The 23,373-nt window shown below is 43.0% G+C and overlaps 1 protein-coding gene and 1 long non-coding RNA gene across 3 annotated transcripts in view; one reads left to right on the forward strand and one right to left on the reverse strand.

The window, feature by feature from the left end:
* LOC142499720 (uncharacterized) overlaps positions 1-23,373 on the reverse strand; it is a 118,146-nt gene that overhangs the window by 41,047 nt on the left and 53,726 nt on the right. The window lies entirely within an intron of this gene.
* The window catches only part of LOC142499714 (NADP-dependent alcohol dehydrogenase-like), a 72,182-nt gene that overhangs the window by 23,670 nt on the left and 25,139 nt on the right, over positions 1-23,373 (forward strand). Inside the window, exons 3-5 of the mRNA XM_075609503.1 lie at positions 7,686-7,827; positions 8,978-9,065; positions 11,404-11,620. Coding sequence (XP_075465618.1) covers positions 7,686-7,827; positions 8,978-9,065; positions 11,404-11,620 — 447 coding nt within the window. The remainder of the gene's footprint in view (positions 1-7,685; positions 7,828-8,977; positions 9,066-11,403; positions 11,621-23,373) is intronic.

Below are 23,373 nucleotides of genomic sequence, written 5' to 3' on the forward strand. Positions count from 1 at the left end.
TATATATATATATATATATATATATATATATATATATATACATATATATATACACACACGTTATATACACACCCATGATAAACCAATATACAGTACAAATAAATGTAGAAGGGTTATCAAAAGCATACTGCCCTACAACCAAACACGTCTCCATACAGACACTACATTAAAATCAATTTCCTTTAAAAATCCTAACTGATCTCACAATCTACTGTACTGTATATGATCACAAACCAATGAAAAAAGTCACATTCCAAAATGCATAAAATCTATGCACCATACTGTATACATTCTGCAAATTAATCAACGTAAACAAAAATCAATTAGCAATCATTATTTAGATCTCTAAACATTTCACACTCAATCATGAACAATGAAACCATTAACAGATTCACGCCTAGAGCAGAACAATTAAGCCTTTGAAAAAATATAAGTACCGACAAAAATACAACCTTTCCAAACCAAGCCTACCTACAGTATCCCTGACCTTCCTCAAACACACAATACAATACCAAGGAATACATCTACAGTATCTAATTTTAAAATACTTTAAACTCACAAAATAATTAAAAACACATCTAATCCAGCTTTTAAAACATCATCATTTCTTACCCTGAATGTATACTGTACAGTATATCTCTCTAGACATATATATTGTACTGTACATACATACATACAGTGGCAAGAAATGATATACCACAAAAAAAAAAAATACACATGTTAAAAAACCTTTTGAAAAAATTAACAAGTTAAATAAAATACATTTCTTTACTGTAGTTCACTTACCATTACTTGCCCCCACCGACTCCCGTTGCCCAGCTTACTCACGAACCAATCCACGATCAGGAACCCATAAAATAATAAACCATTGAAAATAATAAACATTAAACTAAAAATCCAAACCAATCCACGGGTCTTCTACTTGTAATACATCTTCATCTGTATTCTTCTTTCTTCTATCTCCTTCCGGGCGGGGCAGGGCGTGGTCTTCTTTCCATCATCGGCCACGCCCTTGTCTTTTTTCTTCTCCGGAGGTCCTTCCTCCGCGGCGTCTGGCTGCAAAATGAGACGACATAGGCTTTTAAAGACCTATGACGTCACATTTTGCGTCATGGTTCCCACGGTCCTGATTGGGCCGTGAAAACCATGTGTTTTGGCCGATAAAAAAAAAATGATGACGTCACTTAAAGGGAATGAAAGCACAGCCAATCAGAATGGCTTTGCTTCAATTGCCTTTAAGTTGACGTCATGAAAAGGCACATGGCCGTGCACACATGGTACTAGAGCCAATCAGAGCGTGGGAACTTTATCCCTACTCTGATTGGCTCTGGTATACCATGTGTCAGGGGCTTGGGGGAGAAAGGATGTGACGTCAATGAAAACCTGTCACGTGGTACGGTAGCCAATCAGAGCGTGGGAACTTTATCCCTACTCTGATTGGCTCTGGTATACCATGTGTCAGGGGCTTGGGGGAGAAAGGATGTGACGTCAATGAAAACCTGTCACGTGGTACGGTAGCCAATCAGAGCGTGGGAACTTTATCCTTATTGACGTCACATCCTTTCTCCCCCAAGCCCCTGACACATGGTATACCAGAGCCAATCAGAGTAGGGATAAAGTTCCCACGCTCTGATTGGCTCTAGTACCATGTGTGCACGGCCATGTGCCTTTTCATGACGTCAACTTAAAGGCAATTGAAGCAAAGCCATTCTGATTGGCTGTGCTTTCATTCCCTTTAAGTGACGTCATCATTTTTTTTTTATCGGCCAAAACACATGGTTTTCACGGCCCAATCAGGACCGTGGGAACCATGACAAAAAATGTGACGTCATAGGCCTTTAAAAGCCTATGTCGTCTCATTTTGCAACCAGACGCCGCGGAGGAAGGACCTCCGGAGAAGAAAAAAGACAAGGGCGTGGCCGATGATGGAAAGAAGACCACGCCCCGCCCCGCCCGGAAGGAGATAGAAGAATACAGATGAAGATGTATTACAAGTAGAAGACCCGTGGATTGGTTTGGATTTTTAGTTTAATGTTTATTATTTTCAATGGTTTATTATTTTATGGGTTCCTGATCGTGGATTGGTTCGTGAGTAAGCTGGGCAACGGGAGTCGGTGGGGGCAAGTAATGGTAAGTGAACTACAGTAAAGAATTGTATTTTATTTAACTTGTTAATTATGTCAAAAGGTTTTTTAACATGTGTATTTTTTTTTTTTTGTGGTATATCATTTCTTGCCACTGTATGTATGTATGTACAATATATATGTCTAGAGAGATATACTGTACAGTATACATTCAGGGTAAGAAATGATGATGTTTTAAAAGCTGGATTGGATGTGTTTTTAATTATTTTGTGAGTTTAAAGTATTTTAAAATTAGATAGATGTATTATTCCTTGGTATTGTATTGTGTGTTTGAGGAAGGTCAGGGATAGATAGCCTTGGTTGTACTGTAAAGGTTGTATTTTTGTCGGTACTTATATTTTTTCAAAGGCTTAATTGTTCTGCTCTAGGCGTGAATTTGTTAATGATTTTACTGTTCAGGATCTAGTGTGAATTGTTTAGGGATGTAAATAATGATTGCTAATTGAGTTTTGTTTACTTGGTTGATTACAGTAATTTGCAGAATGTATATGGTGCATACAGTAGATATTTATCATTCATTTATATTGGAATGTAAGTTCTTTAAATGGCTTTTCAGAGGTTTAGTGATGATTTACAGTAGATTGAGAGATCAGTTATGAATATTAAAGGAAATTAATTTTAATTTAGTGTGTATGTATGGAGAAGAGTTTGGTTGTAGGACAGTGCTTTTGATAACCCTTCTACATTTATTTGTACTGTACAGTATATTGGTTTATCATGGGTGTGTATATAACGTGTGTATATATATATACTGTATATATCTCTCTCTCTCTCTCTCTTTCTCTCTGTCTCTCTGTATGTATATATATACAGTATATATATATAGTTGCATGATGTAGCCACAGTACAAATTCATTGGTGAAGGGTGGGTATCGTGCCTGTGTGGCTTAACCCCTTAATTACCTTTGCGGTTATTATCCGATAAGGTGTTTAAGGGGTTAATTGATATCTGAATGTAATTGCAATGTATTGGCTTGGTTTTGGCTATGTTTTGTGTGGGCAAGAGAAGGAAGGCGCTGGCATCGGACACTTCGTATTGATGAGGTCAGTAGTACTTTATTTATTTGTATATGCTAGTTAATGTTTTTAATAATGGGCAATTAATCTATTATCCATATCTGGATAATAGTTATTTTGCACATTATTGTACTGTAGGTGTTGGGGGGGAGGGTGTATGTATTGAATGTATAGGCCAGGTTTATTTTTTTTACATTCAGGGTTTGATTCCGTGGTTTTGCGTGGGGCCTATGGAGACCACCTGTGGGTATCCTCGGGTATCCTAAAGGGTAGCAGGCTGGTGGTTCCACGGGTGACACATGCGGGGATGATGATGTGTGGTCCCACTTCTGTGGGGGCACCTCCGACCCGTAGTCTGCGGGCATGACGATGTGTGGTCCCACTTCTGTGGGGGCACCTCCGACCCGTAGGTGCGGGGATGATGATGTGTGGTCCCACTTCTGTGGGGGCACCGCGGACCCGTAGTGAGCACCCGTGAGTTCCCCAGACCCCCATGGGAACCACCCGAGGCCCCGCAGACACCTGTGGGTTTGACCCGGGGCTCCCAGACATCCTTGGGCCTACCGTGTGGACCCAATTGTGGCTCACGGTGACCCAAGGAGACCACCTGGGCGCCATGGTGCTGACAGGATCCACCAGCAGGCCTCCAGAACCTGTGGAATGCTGCTGGTAAACTGTAGGTCTGTCCAGGTGCCCTGCCAGCCCACCGGGGACTAGCGTGTGGCTGCGTTATGGACCCTGAATGTAAAAGAATAAATCTTGTATTTATGGGGGGGGCACAGGGGGTGGGTAATGTATTTAATAAATAGAATGCTGTTTATTGTGGGTCATTGTACTGTTTTTATTGTGGGTACTGGGGTGGGGGTGGGGTGTTTCCCCAACGGTATGTGGGTAGCCCTCCCTTGTGGGTACTGACTGAGTGGTTAGGCCTCACGGGTGGGGGGGGGGTTAGTGTGGGAGGGTATGTAGGCATCCCGAGTGGTGGGTGGGTGAGGGTGGGTTAACCCCTTCATGACTGTAGCGGTTAATAACCGCTATGGTGATTAAGGGGTTAGGGGACATTACTTTGAAAGTGTTATTTTTTTTCTCTGTTTTACTGTACAGCAGCGGAGGTTGCCATGGGTAGTGGGTAGTGTATTGAATGTATTTATTGGTTATTATGCCTTAACCCCTTCATTACCTTAGCGGCTATACGCTATGCTAATGAAGCCTCGTTTCTGAACTTTTAATAATATTGTGCAGGAGCAGGGGGTCCACTGAGATTAGATTTCTGTCTCAGGGAACCCCCTGCTCACTTTACTGTACAATATTATTAAAAAGACAGAAATGCTGCTTCTTTACCATAGCGCATAGCCGCTAAGCTAAAGAATGATTCTTTAATGATGTGTGTGTTTTATTCACAGTGTACATGTGCAGGGGGTCTCCGGAGCTGAAGCGCACAGGTTTCAGGTCTGGGGACCCCGTGCCCCCCGAGATACAGGCCCCTTTAGGGGGTGCGGGTATCCCTCTGCTCTGCTTGGTTTACAGGCCGTGATCACGTGATCGGGACCTTTAAACGCAGAGCACTCAGCAATCAGAAACACAGGCCAGGCAGATTTAACACACACACACAATAGGGGGAGGTTTTTTTACATAGCTTGCAGGGAAGCTTAACGCACACACACAATAGGGGGATAGGGGGAGGGTTTTTTACATAGATTAGAGAGAAGGCAGGGCGTTTTAAAAGCGAGAATAGGGGAGGGGGTTTTACATAGATTAGAGAGAAGGCAGGGAGTTTTAACACAGACGTGAAGCATTTTCCGTATTTTTAATAATATTGATCAGGAGCAGGGGGGGGGGGGTTCCCTGAGCATTAATTTCTGGCTCAGGGAACCCCCTGCTCACTTTACAATATTATTAAAATAATGCTTCTTTACCATAGCGCATAGACGCTAAGGTAAAGAACGAGTGTTTATTTATACTGTATATTGTATGTGTTTTATTGATAGTGTACATGTGCAGAGGGTCTCCAGAGCAGAAGCGCACAGGTTTCAGGTCTGGGGACCCCGTGCCCCCCGAGATACAGGCCCCTTTAGGGGGGGGCCGGTATCCCTCTGCTCTGCTTGGTTTACAGGCCGCGGTCACGTGATCGGGACCTTTAAACGCAGAGGGATACCGGCACCCCCTAAAGGGGCCTGTATCTCGGGGGGCACGGGGTCCCCAGACCTAAAACCAACGCGGTTCAGCTCCGCAGACCCCCTGCACATCTACACTATCAATAAAAATGTATTTCAAATGTATTTATTGTCATTTATTTATTTATTTTTTGGCGGCTGCTGTGTGTATTTTATTGTTGTGGGTTGCGGGAGGGTGGGTGAATGGGGTATTCGCCCCAACGATGGTTGGGGAGGGCTTGCGGGGGGGGGGGGTAGCGGGAGGGCTTAACCCCTTCATGACCGTAGCGGTATTAACTGCTACGGTCGTGAAGGGGTTAAGTGCACCCGCAACCCCCCTCCCCCTCCCGCAAGTCCTAAACTCACACCAAGGGCCAAATACCCCCCTCACCAATCCCCACTACACACAATAAAGCGGGCACGGTGGGTTAACCCCTTCATTGCCTTAGCGGCTATCCGCTATGGTAATGACGCAGCATTTTCCGTATTTTTAATAATATTGATCAGGAGCAGGGGGGGGGGTTCCCTGAGCATTAATTTCTGGCTCAGGGAACCCCCTGCTCACTTTACAATATTATTAAAATAATGCTTCTTTACCATAGCGCATAGACGCTAAGGTAAAGAACGAGTGTTTATTTATACTGTATATTGTATGTGTTTTATTGATAGTGTACATGTGCAGAGGGTCTCCAGAGCAGAAGCGCACAGGTTTCAGGTCTGGGGACCCCGTGCCCCCCGAGATACAGGCCCCTTTAGGGGGTGCCGGTATCCCTCTGCTCTGCTTGGTTTAAAGGCCGCGGTCACGTGATCGGGATCTTTAAACGCAGAGGGATACCGGCACCCCCTAAAGGGGCCTGTATCTCGGGGGGCACGGGGTCCCCAGACCTAAAACCAACGCGGTTCAGCTCCGCAGACCCCCTGCACATCTACACTATCAATAAAAATGTATTTCAAATAATTTTTAATGTGCGGATGTTTGCGCAGAGAGAGAGCAGCGGATCTCTCTCTGCTGCAAACACATCTCGCCCCCGCCGCCCATACAGTAGTATCATTTATGTATGTGCATATACAGTACAGTACTGTATGTTAGGGCTTACAGGGGTTGTTGTTATACAGTATATACAGTATATAGTATACAGTATACAGTATACTGCATTACAATTCATTATAGGGGACGGCTTCACAGAGAATAGCTCGCAAGCGCCACCATGTGTATTTTGACGGCATTGCAGTATTGTAACCAGCCGGAATAAAAAGCTTAAATTCCGACCGGAAAATAACGCAATGTACTCTGGCAGAAAACTATCAGAAACCTGAATACACCCGAGTATACCCGAATTCGCGGGACTAGCCGTGCTCGAATAAAGTGTGTCGCCAGTGTATATGATTACTGTACCATAGACACCCTGTTTCTTCTGTATCTAACAACATCTGGTTGTTATACCAGGCACAGCCATTTGGAACTGAGAGTGAGCATTTACAATTTCAGCACCAACATTGGAGCGGATGAGCATATACTCTGCTTGTAGTAATAGTGCGTTTAGTGCTTCTATCGACCATTATTTACCTTTGTTAAGCTACTATGTCTCTGTTTGCAAACTTCTAAATTTATGTGTGATTAAGCTTTATTTTGGAAAAACATATGAGGTATGAGGAATAATATTGTATGATGTATCGATGCAATGTTTTTATGATTTGCATACTTTATATGTGGCGGTAACGTTACCAATTTATTTATGTCTTTTTAGGCCCTGGCACTTTTGTTTTTTGTATATATAAATATATATGAATTTGTTTTAGGGCTTAATGTCATATCTTATATAAAATTTTATATATATCAAAAAATAAATAGATGATACCGTTCTGTGGCTAACGAAATGCTTTTATTTGTGCGAGCTTTCGAGATACACTTCCGGCGATGTTACAATGATATATATATTATTATTTTTTTAATACATTCATTTTGGCTTAAAATATTTATGTTGAGATTTTTTGTGTTGGAAGTGCGCGAGGCTTTTCTTTTTTTTTTTTTCATTTTATTGGTACCACCGCCAATATTTACGATTACAACCCTGTTAATTGGTTGGACTTACAGTAGAGTGGTTTGTTTGCTCTTTATGTATAAACCTGTGTAAGAAGCCTTATTCCATCACCCAGCCTCTCCCACATATTAAGAAATCCACTCTGGCGCTTGCATGCTTCACTTGAACGGATCATGGCCAATTGGTAAGTGAGTGCTACTGGGGTTTTGTGAATAACACTCAGTATGTTGGTCTGTATTTATATTTCCCATTTTTAGTTTTTCCATTGTAAATAAGTATTATTTCTTTTTCATTTTAACATTTTATGTTGTTTTACCTTTTTAACACAGATTGAGGCTTCTGGTATCTGTGGTGCAGACAACTGGGCACTTAACACAGTCTTAAGCAATATTAAGTTTCCAGTGATTTTGGGTCATGAAGCTGTAGGAATTGTGGAAAGTGTTGGTGAGGGAGTGACTCAGGTAAAACGAGGTGAGTCTAATAATATTATTGTTACGTAATTTTATTATTGTAATATTTCTATGCATGTGTCCTTTTGAGGAACAATATATAGTATAGACATTTGGGTAAACTGAAAGGCCTGATAACTAAAGTCAACCATAAGCAGTACATTTGAGAAATATCTCACTTAAAGTGTATTATGTCTAGGTAGGTGGCAGATGCACTACAAAGCAATAATGGCTGAACCTTGTAGCACCACAGGGTAGATTGAATATCACAAATATGGTCCTATTTGCTAAGTGGTGATATTCCATCCGACAGCTTCCAGCACCATAGGACACCATATGGTCCATTCACCAAATTGGGATGTAAGGTGTCTTTTGGAACCGGAAGGTGTAAATATAGTAAATATGGTGCTAAGGCCTAGATACATCAAGCTCCATATTAACTTTTAAACTTAAACAAAACATTTCTAACATTAACAAATTGATTGTCAATGGTGGCCACCTAGACCCTCTCAATGAGAGCCTAGATGGCCACATTGGCACTCACCGGCAACCTTTAATAAAGGTTTCACTCTCATTCCGACCATTATGAAGCACCCCAAAACCAATCCTAAAAAAAGCAGATGCCCAACCATAAAAGAGTCCCAAAAACACAATCAAGGCCCTATACTCTTCTCCCCCCCCCCCCCCCAAAAAAAATTAATTCCAAACAAAATCAATCCATGTCTGTTGGCATATTTGTACTCCAAATTCCTGATGGCATATTTTTAGTTTGGCCCCATACATGGGCCTGCGATGCGGAAACCCCAATTTAACCCCACACGCTTGATTCTCCATCAATAATATTCTTTAAGTTCTGTAAATACAGTATTTCTTGTCTTCTTTCCAAGTCGTTTTCTTCTTTAATCTTCAGCCATCCGATGTGGCTTCTCAGCGTACTTCTGCGAGGGCCCTGGCCTTTAATACTGGCTAGGCCCATCACAGAAGACATAAATAAAGACATACAATACAATACATGGTACCATTCCATCCATTTTGGAGCACACATTTTGCCAACCATGGGGGGCTTGGCCATTATATACATAGGCAAGATAGGCATAGTATCGTATTAGAATTAATTGTGTGGCAATTTTAATGTTTTCTGGTTTCGTAAAACGTGATCTTTGTTTCTTTAGGTGACAAAGTCATCCCACTTTTCGTTCCTCAATGTGGTGATTGCAGAAGTTGCCAGAGTCAAAAGAGTAACCTGTGTCATAAAAATGAGTTTGTTTTCAATTTTTTTCATTTCATAAATAATTAGCATGATAAAATATTCACTATAATAGAACTTTTGTTTAAGATAACTGCAACATGGCCAAAATTAAGCAATTAGAGCTAAACTTAATTTGTCAAATTACTGTCAATTTTAAGTCATATTTTGCAGTTCTGCACTGTTGGACTAGAATCTGTAGAACATTCAAAGCAAACCTTGCACTAATCTGAAGCAAAAATAGGATGATCAGAAGACCAGCTGCCCCTGATAGAAACTGAACTCACCAGCAAAAAAGTGATAAAAAAAACTTTTATTAAACTACATAAAACGGATACTGATCCACAGACAAAAAAGTGACCTCCTCCCACGCGTTTCAAGCAACAACTGCTTTTCTCAAGAAGTATGGTAACAGAGGGGGGGAGGTAGTATTTAAACTTCTCCTCCAATAATTCTAATCAGTGTCAAACACCTGCAAAAACTTAACACATAACAAAGAAAATACATAATTTGACATAATTTGTAACATAAGATGTTAAGGAATAATAATAATAACGATGATGATGATAATAATAATAATAATTGTTATGACTGGTGGATGGGGTGAATAATGACACTGACTGAAAAATATATTGTATAAAGTTTATACGGTATAGGTACAATCAAAAACCTCATTGAGGGGTGACAAGCACCATTCATGAAGTTAATGTTGTCCACGTAATATAGTCAGAAACCATTAGACCACCCAGTGACCACCTGTCAAACCTGCAGCAGTTTTACCATCAATCTAAAAAATTAGTGTGATATTGCTGCAAATGAAATAATATAAATGGCTGATATAAACATGAATAGAGATAGTAAATTAATGAAAAGAGTTAACATAAGGTATCAATGGATATCAAATCCTAGATAATCAAAAACCGAAATAAATCTTTCAGTGTACAGAACAGAAATTAAGCTATAACAAATCTACTGATGGATAATACAAATTATACAAATGTATACAGTAGACCAGGCATTTATGAGTTTATAAAAATTAAAATATCAATTTGGTCTATTTGGCCCAAAGAGATGCAACTCATATACTTAACATGTAAAAGTCCAACCAAAACCAGGAGGTGCGGTGGGGAGGAGGCAGAGGGGGAAGAGGAGGGAAGGAAATGAGGGGGACAGGAATGCCTGGTTTACTGTATGCATTTGCGTAATTTGTATCATCCATCAGTAGATTTGTTATAGATTAATATCTGTTCTGTACACTGAAAGATTTTTTCGGGTTTTTGACTATCTAGGATTTGATATCCATTGATACCTTATGTTAACTCTTTGCATTGACTCCTGTGTTAATTTACTATCTCTATTCATGTTTATATCAGCCATTTATATTTTTTCATATTGCAGCAATATCACACTAATTTTTTAGATTGATGGTATAACTGCTGCAGGTTTGACAGGTGGTGACTGGGTGGTCTAATGGTTTCTGACTATATTATGTGGACAGCATTAACTTCATGAATGGTGCTGGTCACCCCTCAATGAGGTTTTTGATCATACCTATACCATATAAACTTTATACAATATATGTTTCAGTCAGTGTCATTAGTCACCCCATCCACCAGTCATAACAATTATTATTATTTTTATTACGATTCCTTAACATCTTATGTTACCCATTATGTCAAATTAAGTCTTTTCTTTGTTATGTATTAATTTTTTGCAGGTGTTTGACACTGATTAGAATTATTGGAGGAGAGGTTTAAATAGTACCCCCCCCCCCTCTGTTACCATACTCATTAAGAAAGAGCATTTGTTGCTTGAAACGCGTGGGAGGAGGTCACTTTTTTGTCTGTGGATCAGTATCCATTTTATGTACTTTAATAAAAAAAATCATCACTTTTTCGATGGTGATTTCAGTTTCTACCAGAGGCGGCTGGTCTTCTGATCATCCTCTTTTGGCTTCGTTTTGCCGATCGGAGAGACGCCATGGAGGGACGCTGAACACCTACAGTAGATTAGGTGCACCGCAAAGCAAGGAGGCAAGGGGAACGGTAATCTATTGTGAGTACATGGTGTACTCCATACCGGACATTTGGTTGGAACAGGGTATTTATTGCAGCCACAGCTGATTTGCCGTAGATCATCCTCTCTCCACTGGCTTCACCGTCAGGTAGTGCGGGTCTGCACCCGATTCCACCCTTACATATACCTCCGTATTAGGCATGTTAAACTCCATTTATGCTCCTTTTCACACTCTACATTATAATGGATTATGCACTTGTTGCTTTGTGTGTCCTTTAGAGCTTATAGACTGTTTCTGCATGCACTAATCTGTTTTATAATATGTTTGTCTAACAGTATTTGTAACAAAACGGGGCTTATGGATGACAACACCAGCAGGTTTACTTGTAGAGGCAAGAAGATCCACAACTTTCTAAGCACCAGCACTTTTACGGAATACACTGTCGTAACTGAAATGTGTGTCACCAAAATTAATGCTGATGCCCCTATGGAAGTCTGTCTTATTGGTTGTGGATTTTCAACTGGATATGGTGCTGCAATTAATACTGCCAAGGTAATTAATAAGATAATCTCACAACTTGAAAATCTATGATATGTCAAACCAATTAAATTTATACGAAAAATTAATATTCTGTAATTCGTATTTCACAAATTATGCCCATAGATCTCTTAGCAAAAATATCCTTTACATTCTACATTGTATTTTATAAATATAGAAAGTTATAACATATTAAAAAAACTGTATAGACAGAAAGAATAGAGGAGCACAGGGTCAGATCATACAATAGATGATATATATCATGTGTTAATACAAGGGTTGAATTTGGTTTCTTTGGGTTGCTCCTTGCCCAGCTTTCTCTCTGATTTTCTATAGATGACTCAGTCATTGTATGCCGTTGGTCTTATCCAGGCTCACGTGCGGTACCACAGTTCAAAAAGCACAACGCGGAGGACATTTTTTGTCCCATGCCACAGGAGAGGGCTTTAAGATTAAGCATGTATTAATTACAGAACAACATTTGTTGTATATCTATTGGAATGCCCATGTGGACTCCAGTATGTGGGGCGTACCTCAAGTCTATTGAGGGTCCGCATACTGGAGCACATGGGCAGCATTAAGAAGAAATTTCTCACGCTTAATGTGTCGTGACATTTCGGTTTAGTGCATGCAGGTTATCCAGCAGGACTAATTTACAGAGGAATTGAGGTTGTACCTGCTAGTTGGAGAGGAGGTGGAAGACTTTGAGATTATGCCAGAAAGAGACATTCTGGATTTATACGCGGATGACTTTAGTTCCAAATGGACTTAATATAGATATCGATTTTGGGGCATTTAACTAAAGAAAATTGTGAATCCATGAGTTATACACTCCGATTATAGATGATTACAAACACTCCATGTTATTATTGCCACAATTGCTTACATGGACTCATTGATATTTGATCTTTTATAGATCATTGCCATCCAAGACACAAGTTGCAGCACCATGCTCACAACGATATTTATTGTATGGATGAATGTTAAAAACAACTGATACTGAATAAAGTTCTGTGTTTGAGAGCTCTATGAAGGTGTAAAAAAGTTCATGTAGTTTGTACTGAAAAGATTCTGTATATGGATAGCACGTGTCTCCAATCCTCCCCCTCTCCTGGCAGTTATTAGATTGTATCTGTAGATTACAACAATCTTTAGGAATTTTCTATTGAATATATACATACTTAGGGGGCGATGCACTAAGCAGTGATAACTGCTTTTAAGAGTGATAAGTGGCTTTTAAAGTTGATAGAGCCTGTTGCGCGACTCACTAAGCAGTGATAACAGTGCTTCATCGGCCTAAAAAGGCATTTTTTCTGCCCTGTGAAAAAAACACGTCCGTCAGGCAAAAATCGGTAAACGTGCCGTTTTTTGCCAGTCCACGTGATTCACTAAACAGTAATAACTCAATCGCGCTTTAAAAGCAGCTATAGGCTGGCGCAAAAGAAATGAAGAGAGTCAAAAAAGCATTGTTTACATTTTTTCAGGGACACCATCATACAACAGGAAGGCGGGTGTCCCCGGGTGATCCCCGCGGGATTTATATTAAATAAATAGAAACCTAACACATACAGTACAATAATGGCCCAAATTACTATTATCCATTTAAAATACAACATTAAGAAGCATAAATAAAGTAAATAAATCTTGCACCACATCTACAACTTGCAAACAACTACCCAAATTTCTACTCATACTATTACTCTCTTTAGCAGGTGATATTGAACCTAACCCAGGTCCTCCCATTTCAACTCTGTCCCATGCCCCTGAGAATTCCACGTTTAAATTCCAAAAAGGGCTATCTGTCGCCCATATAAACATCCAGAGCATGATGCCCAAACTGGACGAACTAAGGGCATGGTGCCTTATGCATAAACCCAAAGCCATCATTCTTACAGAAACATGGCTAACCCATAAAACCCCTGATGCAAATAACGCCATTCAGGGATACTCTATTTTTAGGAGAGATAGGTCAAAGAGAGGAGGAGGGGTGTTATTTTATATTGCAGACACCTTATAATTTACACTGTTAAATTGCCTCCCATGCCCACCCTCTTTTGAAATTCTAGTTGGCAAAATCTGCCTCCCCTTTTCTAAGCCCATCTTGCTCGCTGGCACCTACCGCCCCCTTAAAGCCCCTCTACAATCCCTGACTGATATCACCCAATTTCTTTGCTCCATTTCCTCTCTGAATGAGAAGAGTGAGCTGCTAGTTCTTGGGGATTTCAACTTCAATTGGCTTGACCCTAAAAACCACAAAATCCAGATACAACTCAAGTCACTTAACCTATCACAACTCATTTCCCAACCCACACGGACAAACCTGAAATCGCATAACCATTCCTTGCTAGACTGGATTCTCTCCTCAAACCCTAGCAGAATCCAATCCTCTGGTATCATTCCTGATATTTTCAGTGACCATGCAATAGTGTACTGTGTAAGGAAAATTAAACTGCCCCATTCAAGCCCTAAAGTTCTCCTCACTAGAACATTTAAAAACTTTAACCCACAACAGTTTCTGGATGACCTTACCAACTGCCCATGGCACAGAATCGATTTAATTCCCGACCCTGATTCTGCGCTCGACTATTTCCAATCCGAGTTCTTAAAACTCTGTGATACCCATGCTCCACTACGCAAAATAAGGGTACGGGGGGCCCACCTTCCATGGGTTACAACTGACCTTATTGCACTTTACTAGCTCAGGGATACCTTGTGGAAAAGCTACAAAGTTACTGACACTACCAAGGATCTCAATCACTACAGATGCCTGCGGAATCTGTGCACAAGGCAAACAAGGCACGCAAAAGCACAATATTACTCTGACAATCTCCACCAAAATACATCAAACCCAGCTAACTTCTGGAAGGTTATCAACAATATATTCCAGCCTCCTAACCATCAACAACCAAGTAATATCACTAAGGGGGATATTACTCTGACAAACCCCACTGACATTGCAAATGCATTCAATGATTACTTTGTGGGGTGTGCCACTAACTTATTAGCGAAACGTAGCCCAAACCACAAATCTGAATCTCATCCTGGGAGTACACACATAGCCCCACCCCCTCCCAACACTGGCCACAATTTTCAATTTGGCCCAGTATCTGAAGAGGAGATTACACAAGCGCTCCTCAAACTAAAACTAAGCAGCCAATGCGGACCTGACTTACTACAATCTAGGTTCCTACGACTTGGTGCCCCAGCCATTGCCAAACCAATTGCTTCCATAGTCAACTCTATCCTGTCTGCAGGCCATATCCCTAAGACCTGGAAAACTGCCACAGTTGTCCCAATCTTCAAAAGTGGGGACAACAATACTGTCTCAAACTACAGGCCAATCTCACTTCTCCCAATTCTATCCAAAGTCATGGAAAAATGTGTCCACTCTCAATTAAGCGATTTCTATACCAAGACAAATTTCCCTAGCCAATTCCAATCTGGCTTTCGTCCCAAACACTCCATCGTAACTACCCTGCTAAAAGTTTGCAATGAAATCCAGTGTGGAATGGAACGGGGAAAACTCACTGGTGCAGTATTCCTAGATTTTGCAAAGGCTTTTGACACAGTTGATCATGCTATCCTGCTTAACAAACTCCAGAGCTCTGGAATAGGGAAGCATGCTTTAAACTGGTTTCAGTCTTACCTATCAGGAAGAGCCCAACATGTGTCCATTTCAGGCTCTAACTCCAACCCCCTGGATATCACCTGTGGTGTCCTGCAAGGCTCTGTTCTGGGGCCCCTACTCTTCTCAGTGTTCATTAATGATCTTCCCACAGCTTGTAAGGAAGCCTCAATACACATGTATGCAGACAACACAATCCTCTATGCACACAGCCATAGCCTCTCTGACCTTCAACACATACTTCAGTCTGACTTTTTGAGACTCGAAAACTGGATTTCCCAAAACAAACTGTTTAAACACTGACAAGACTGTAACAATGGTATTTGGGACCAAGACTAAATTTTTTAAGCTTCCAGCGACTGAGTGTCAGGGTTCTGCTCGCCACAAACCAGGGTCGGACCGCGAGGCTGAGGTGGGGTTGTAAAAGCACCGACCTGAGACCGCGCAGACTGATCCGGATTGCGCAGTTCGTAGTCATATGTCGCAGGATCAGGATTGGAGAAGACAGCGTCGTCGTTGTACAAGCCAGGGTCAGAACAGGAGACGTCAGGATAAACATTGTCCATGCAGGAGTTCGGCAATAAGGAGATAGGAGAGACCCGCTTCAGCTTAGGAGCGCGGGGTTGGCCTTTGCGCGAGCGACGACCATGGCCCATGGTGCTGGTCACAGGAGATGGTAGGCAGACCAGAATAGCACACCGTCTTGCTGCACGGGTGCACCAGTGCTACAGCGCAAAAGTCCTGAGCGGGCAAGGGAATCCACTGTTTCAGCGCAGGAACCAGGACACGGCCTCTCTATATTAGGGAAAGAGTAGGCCCCAGGAACCAGGAAGCTGTAGATACAGGGAAACCTCCGCTTCAGTGCAGGAATCCAGGAGACTGCAGAACGCAGGGACGAAACCTCTACTTTAGTGCAGGAATCCAGGAGGCTGAAGGACGCAGGGACGAAACCTCTGCTTCAGCACAGGGGAACAAGCGGCTTGAAGGGAGCTGAAGGATGCAGGACGTAACCTGGAATCAGCATTGGAGAACAAACGGCTTGAAGGAAGCTGAAGGACGCAGGGCGTGACCTGGTATCAGCAAAGGGGAACAAGCGAGAGCTTGTGGCAAAACAGTTGACATCCAGTTAGGACTATGCTCGGCAAGGAGCATTATGGGCAAGCAATACTTAAAGGCCAGCGGGCCAATCCCCGGCGGGGGTGTGAAGGTACTGCCCCTAATGAGTGAATGCAAGTATAGTTTGCAATGAAAGGCTGCACAGCTGCAGTAGATACCAGAGGGAGTGTGTATTGCTTTGAGTGAATCCAGGCTGCAGCAAACCTCAGGAAAGCTGTTCCAGAACTGCACTGGTCTGCAAGGTAAGGTAACCAGTAAACCGTGGAGCGGATTCCTTACAGTACCCCCCCCTTCACGCGAGACCTCCGGGCGAACATGAGCACTCATAGAGTTGGAGGCCCGGGAATTGTTGCTGAACCGTCTAGGATTGGGGGTAGAGTCGTGGTCCAGAGACTCGTGATTAGTCCTTAGTGTACCCCCACCCCCCGGTGAGAACTGTGGCCAGACAGGACCATCCATGGGCCTTGGGGACATTGAGTTGTTCCTAAAATTCTTTAGGTAGAAAGGGCATCCGTAAACGAGCAGTTCTTTGGTGAGTACAGTTCTAGGATATAAGATTGATGGAGGAAACATCCTTGGTACATGGCTTGCCTCGCAAAATGTCTTGGAAATCCAGGGCTGTGAAGAACCAGAGAGTTCCAGAGCAAAAACGGTAGAAGAACCCCCACTGAAAGCCCAGTCCTTAATAAAGAAACCTGAATCTAGGATCCGCGGCCCTGATAGTTGATCGAATACACCAGGAGAAACTTTGTAACAGAAAAAGTCTTGGCTGACCACTGCATGTTGGAATTTGCGAGGAATTTTTCCTCTAGAAGGCTCCCAGGTAATGGTTAGTAAGGGTATAGGCTGGTTAGAAGCATCTCCCGGTATTGGTATGGAAGGTGACAAGGCAAGCAGTAAACCAGGCATAGGGACCGAAATCTTGGGATACGTACAGAGTATTTCCAACTGAGAGGAAATAACAGGGGCAACCGAAAATTCCGAGGGACAAAACCATGGTTTAGCAGGAGCAGAGAAGCAAACAACAGTAGAGCTCTCCAATACTGGGAAATCTTCATTGGGAGATAATATTGTCAGTGAATCAGGAATAGTCCTTGGGATCTTCAAATCAGTAGCTTGAGAAAAAGGCAGAGCCAGGGTAGTGGTGGGAGGGAAGCTAACATCAGAAGCTGAAGTCTGTACCTCAGTGACAGGGCCCTGAGAATCAACAAGCAGCAAGTATGAACTATGAAAACTCTTAATGACATGCACCTTAGGAGTACAAAGAGTCTTCTCTAAAACTGCAATGGCCCTAACCACAGGGGTACCTAACCTGACAAAAACATGAATTGGTGTGTTTTCTAGTGCAAAATCTCTGATCACAGGACTCCTAACCAATAGTGAGGGTATCTGGGTTTGATTAGAGACAAAATCAGATGTATTGATAAGTGACATAGAAACACTTACTGAGATTCTAAATTTGCTGGACATGTGAGAAAAAATACCCTTTAAGACAGGAGCTTTAATCTCCCCCCCGAGTAACCCCATGTTTGCTGGGACATATTTAGACACAGTACTGAGGGACTGGGTTTCAGCAAAGGCAGGACAGCTAAAAAGCTCAGATTTAAACCCCGGGACTTGTAATAAGTGCATGGTGTCCACAGACAGTACTAAGGGAGTGACCGCAGATATGCTGATCCCCAAAGGATTAGCCTGGAGAGAGAAATCAGGAGAGCCCCCAGACAGGATACCCCTTATAGAAAGAGCCACAGAATCAGAAGGAGAGTCATTACCTCTCAGAGTCTCAAAACTAGTAAGACACAATTCAGCGAAAAGGGAAACAGTATGCAAGCTTTTTACTGATCTATATGAAAAAGCGTCACTTTTGGGAGAAAACCGTGCGTCCGCAAACATTCCTGGGAACACAATATGAACCCCAGGAGAGACATACAGACTACTGTATGCCTTTAACCCTAAGCTTAAAGAGGAGGAGAACTCAGACAGTACACGGGGGTTAATCATAACTGTACTGGTCTCTGAAGTAGGTATTTGGTAAGGAATGTCTGGGAAACCAGAACTTACTGCAGACTCCATAATGTGGGAACTATGCGCTGAAGCAGGGATCACCGCTATGTGGGCGACAGGCTGGTTCAGTGAAATACCCGGGAGAAGGAACTCTGCGACTAAGCTTAGGGAAAAACCTGACTCCTGAATACATTTAACAGGAACCAGAACTTTAGCCGAAGTCTCCGGAGACGATACTGCGGAAACTTGAGCTGAAGCAGGGAATTTATAGCAAAGAATATCTAGAGACTCCGTACGGTTATGGGAATCCCTCAATGCAACCTCTGCTGTCTGACTTGTGGACACATTCTCTGAGGCTACAACGAAGGCATTAACTTGGAGGCAGCAAGAATTTACAGGGATTAATGCAGACAATGCCTGAGAGTAATACATAGGTAACCTTTTCTCTGTATTAGAAGAGAGCAGGAATCTCTCGTCTGAAGCTAGGGGCGTGACCGTGGCTGACAGAGAACAGGGATTTACCAAAGGAAACTCAGAGAGCTGCCCCACAGAGGTTAATACAGAAATAACCCTGGGAAGAGAACTTAGGGATTCTTTCTCTGACGGGGAAAGCGCGCAGGACTGTCTAGCAGAGTTTAAAGCTGGAAAACCCTCAAGACCTAGAGCGAGGGATTTAAAGCTAGAAATAGGAGAACTAAGGGACTTATTCTCTGATACAAGAACCTTAGTGTTAGTTAGTGACACATATGTGTTCTCCAAGGGGACCTCACAGGACTGATCGGCAGGGGTTAATGTAGACATATCATTAGTGTCAGGGAACCCGGGCATACAATCGGAGCTTGGGACTGTGGCAGTTACTACGTTGGGAGATATTGGTAATAGTTCTGTTTGGTCATCTCCCGGAGAGAGAGATACGTCCCCTGGTTTAGCAACAGGACTGGTAGCCGAGGGATACCGCCAAACGACGGCGTGAGCGGCTAAGAGACGATCCTGTTTTAACAAGCAATCATCCAATGCACGGGAAAGTAAATGCAGCGTCTCGTGAGCGAGAGCCACCATGACGGAAGGTTCCGGGAATACTATAGGAATGTCCAAAGATAAAGTCAGGGCATTGAGTGTATTAAAGGCGTTGACCAGTTCCACAGGACTCAGCTCCTCCCCAGTTAAAGGGGAATCAGGGGAGCAAGCAATGTTAGCAATGGCCAAAACACTGGCCAGATACTGTTTTAAGTCTCTGAGGCAGTAAGCCTTATAAACCAGATTATTACGGCATTTCTTTTGCAAGGGAGTCAAGCCCTCCAACATAAACGGATCTTCCATCAGAGGTATTATATCGCACAAATAATTATTCTCAAACTGGGACTGGTCTACAGGCTGGGACAGGTTTTTAGGAAAAAAACTTACCAACCCACACCTCAGCGGGGTCTGAGTTTGTAGGGCCGAGCATACTGTCAGGGTTCTGCTCGCCACAAACCAGGGTTGGACCGCGAGGCTGAGGTGGGGTTGTAAAAGCACCGACCTGAGACCGCGCAGGCTGATCCGGATTGCGCAGTTCGTAGTCATATGTCGCAGGATCAGGATTGGAGAAGACAGCGTCGTCGTTGTACAAGCCAGGGTCAGAACAGGAGACGTCAGGATAAACATTGTCCATGCAGGAGTTCGGCAATAAGGAGATAGGAGAGACCCGCTTCAGCTTAGGAGCGCGGGGTTGGCCTTTGCGCGAGCGACGACCATGGCCCATGGTGCTGGTCACAGGAGATGGTAGGCAGACCAGAATAGCACACCGTCTTGCTGCACGGGTGCACCAGTGCTACAGCGCAAAAGTCCTGAGCGGGCAAGGGAATCCACTGTTTCAGCGCAGGAACCAGGACACGGCCTCTCTATATTAGGGAAAGAGTAGGCCCCAGGAACCAGGAAGCTGTAGATACAGGGAAACCTCCGCTTCAGTGCAGGAATCCAGGAGACTGCAGAACGCAGGGACGAAACCTCTACTTTAGTGCAGGAATCCAGGAGGCTGAAGGACGCAGGGACGAAACCTCTGCTTCAGCACAGGGGAACAAGCGGCTTGAAGGGAGCTGAAGGATGCAGGACGTAACCTGGAATCAGCATTGGAGAACAAACGGCTTGAAGGAAGCTGAAGGACGCAGGGCGTGACCTGGTATCAGCAAAGGGGAACAAGCGAGAGCTTGTGGCAAAACAGTTGACATCCAGTTAGGACTATGCTCGGCAAGGAGCATTATGGGCAAGCAATACTTAAAGGCCAGCGGGCCAATCCCCGGCGGGGGTGTGAAGGTACTGCCCCTAATGAGTGAATGCAAGTATAGTTTGCAATGAAAGGCTGCACAGCTGCAGTAGATACCAGAGGGAGTGTGTATTGCTTTGAGTGAATCCAGGCTGCAGCAAACCTCAGGAAAGCTGTTCCAGAACTGCACTGGTCTGCAAGGTAAGGTAACCAGTAAACCGTGGAGCGGATTCCTTACACTGAGCTCCTGATTAGAACCAACGCTAACACCACCCTAACCCCTGTCACTAGTTTTAAATACCTGGGCTTATGGTTTGACTCCCACTTAACATTCGGAATGCACATTGATACCCTGACAACCAAGACCTATGCCAAACTAGGGGTACTTTACAGGAACAAATCCTCCCTAAGTCTCCTGGTCAGAAAGCGTATCGCACAGCAGATGCTAATGCCAATTATTGACTATGGAGACATAGTATATGGCTCGGCACCTCATACCCACCTTAGCAAACTTGACACCCTCTACAATTCAATTTGTCGTTTTGTTCTCCAATGCAACTACAACACACATCACTGCAAAATTCTGAAAGAACTAGATTGGTCATCACTAGAGTCTAGACGCAAAGTTCACCTTTCCTGTCTTGCCTTTAAATTCTTCATGGGCAAGCTACCAAGCTATCTGAACAAGCTCCTCACCTCTACCACTTGCAGCACTTATCACCTGAGATCAGACTCCAAAAGACTGTTCATGGTCCCAAGGCTCAACAAAGTATCCGGACATTCCTCCTTCTCCTACCGTGCACCCCAAAACTGGAACAACCTACCAGAGACTCTCACATCCACCACCAGTTTAAGTTCTTTCAAATCTAAGGCTGTCTCACATTTTAATCATGTCTGTAACTGTTTCATATGCCCATAATATATCTTTTCTTTAACTGTGCATGCAATGTCTTGTATATAATGTATACCCTGTTCATTTATGTAACTGTATTTGTAACCATGTATTATTTGTCTTACTCTGTGCCCACGGCATACTTGAAAACGAGAGGTAACTCTCAATGTATTACTTCCTGTTAAAATATTTTATAAATAAATAAATAAATCTATGACTGCTTTGATAGTTTTATGACGTGTATGCAACATGAAACATGTGCAGAATACACTAATATTTACATACATTGTCAAATCTCATTGGCTTTGATAGAGTTTATTGTGGACCAATTCTGTTTATAACATGGCAATAATAAAACGTTGCAGATTAAATAGTAGACAGAGTAAAGCAGCAATCCTGCCTTTATAACACACACACACATATATGTATATATGTATATATGTATAACATGGCTGGTCCAGATTGCCTCGCTGCCTCCTGTCACGTAAGTCCTTTGTAGCCACAGGGAGAGCAAAGCAGAAGTGATCTGCTACCAGTGCTCAAGGGCCAAAAAGCGTAGGAATATCCTGTGTATTATAACACACGGATGAGGCACTAGCATGAGCAAATGAACAGTTCTCAGCGGACAAAATAACGCAGGTTGGGGGAGGGGTGATAAGGGGTGACAATAAGAATCGCCGACTGACTTCAATGAGAACAGCCTGGCTAATGCTACGTCACCCTCAACCCACTCTGCCAATGAAATACCTGCTATCACGATGCTAGTATCCAGTATATCCACGCTGAAGAGGAGATAATCCACCGGTGTAAGTGCCTCCAACTGTGTGTATATAGAAATCCACGTGCCACCAGCAGGAGTAACGGAACAACGAGAGGAAGGAGCGGTGCACCGAGGTAAGTAGGTAAACCAAATGCAGCTCTAACAAAAATGACTATTTATTGAAAAAAGGGACAACTATCACAAAGCTAGAAACCTCTGATGCGTTTAATCCCACAGGGGACTTTGTCAAAGCCCCCTGTTGGATGAAACGCGTCACAGGTTTCTAGCTTTGTGATGTTTGTCCCTTTTTTCAATAAATAGTCATTTTTGTTAGAGCTGCGTTTGGTTTACCTACTTGCACCGCTCCTTCCTCTCTTTGTAGCTACAGGCTTGACAGGAAATCCTGTGGGCTTTCAACCCCCCTCATGCTACTCTGAGTGACAGAAGTGGTGGTAACTCAGGGTCTGTGTACAGCCTATCAGGGTACAGACCTTGAGCCCTCTCCTTCTGGAGCTCAGGGAGGGTGTCAAATTGTAGGAATGCTCATCCAACCCTCCTAAGAAGTGGAGGTGTGTGGACGGTCTCCTCCCTGCTGGGAGAGGGACAGGCCAGTCAGTCGCTCATGGCTGGCTGGCCAGGAAAGATCAAGAGTCCTCCATTAACAGAGAGCCAGCACCATCCAGAGGCCAGGGATCCTCTAACCATCATGCATCCGCTGTGTAAGAACATATACAGTGTCTGCAAAATACCCACCATCTGGAGCTGGTCCCGGAGATTCTCCGTGCTTGCTCTGCACCTGAATTGCTATCACCACTCCAAAGAGGCCCATTAATGTCATGTGTAACACCAGTAATTATCTCTGGATTCAGTTGGCCACTGGAGCTAAACATAACACGGGTCAGACTCCCCGATGCAAAACTGGTGCAATCCTGGAGTAAAAAAAATAACTGCACAAGATTCATCAAAAGAAAACTTCTTTATTGCTTTCAATTGGATGTCATTTCTTTAACAAATTTACTGCTTTCTTTTTAGTGGCACCAATTTTGTTCTAGTTTTATAACCAGAAGATAAATAGGCTCCAAAGCTTAATTGCAACTTATTCTAAACTGAGCTAAATTACAGTATCTAA

Source organism: Ascaphus truei, chromosome 1 (assembly GCF_040206685.1).
Source record: "Ascaphus truei isolate aAscTru1 chromosome 1, aAscTru1.hap1, whole genome shotgun sequence".
NCBI classification, from domain to species: domain Eukaryota; kingdom Metazoa; phylum Chordata; class Amphibia; order Anura; family Ascaphidae; genus Ascaphus; species Ascaphus truei.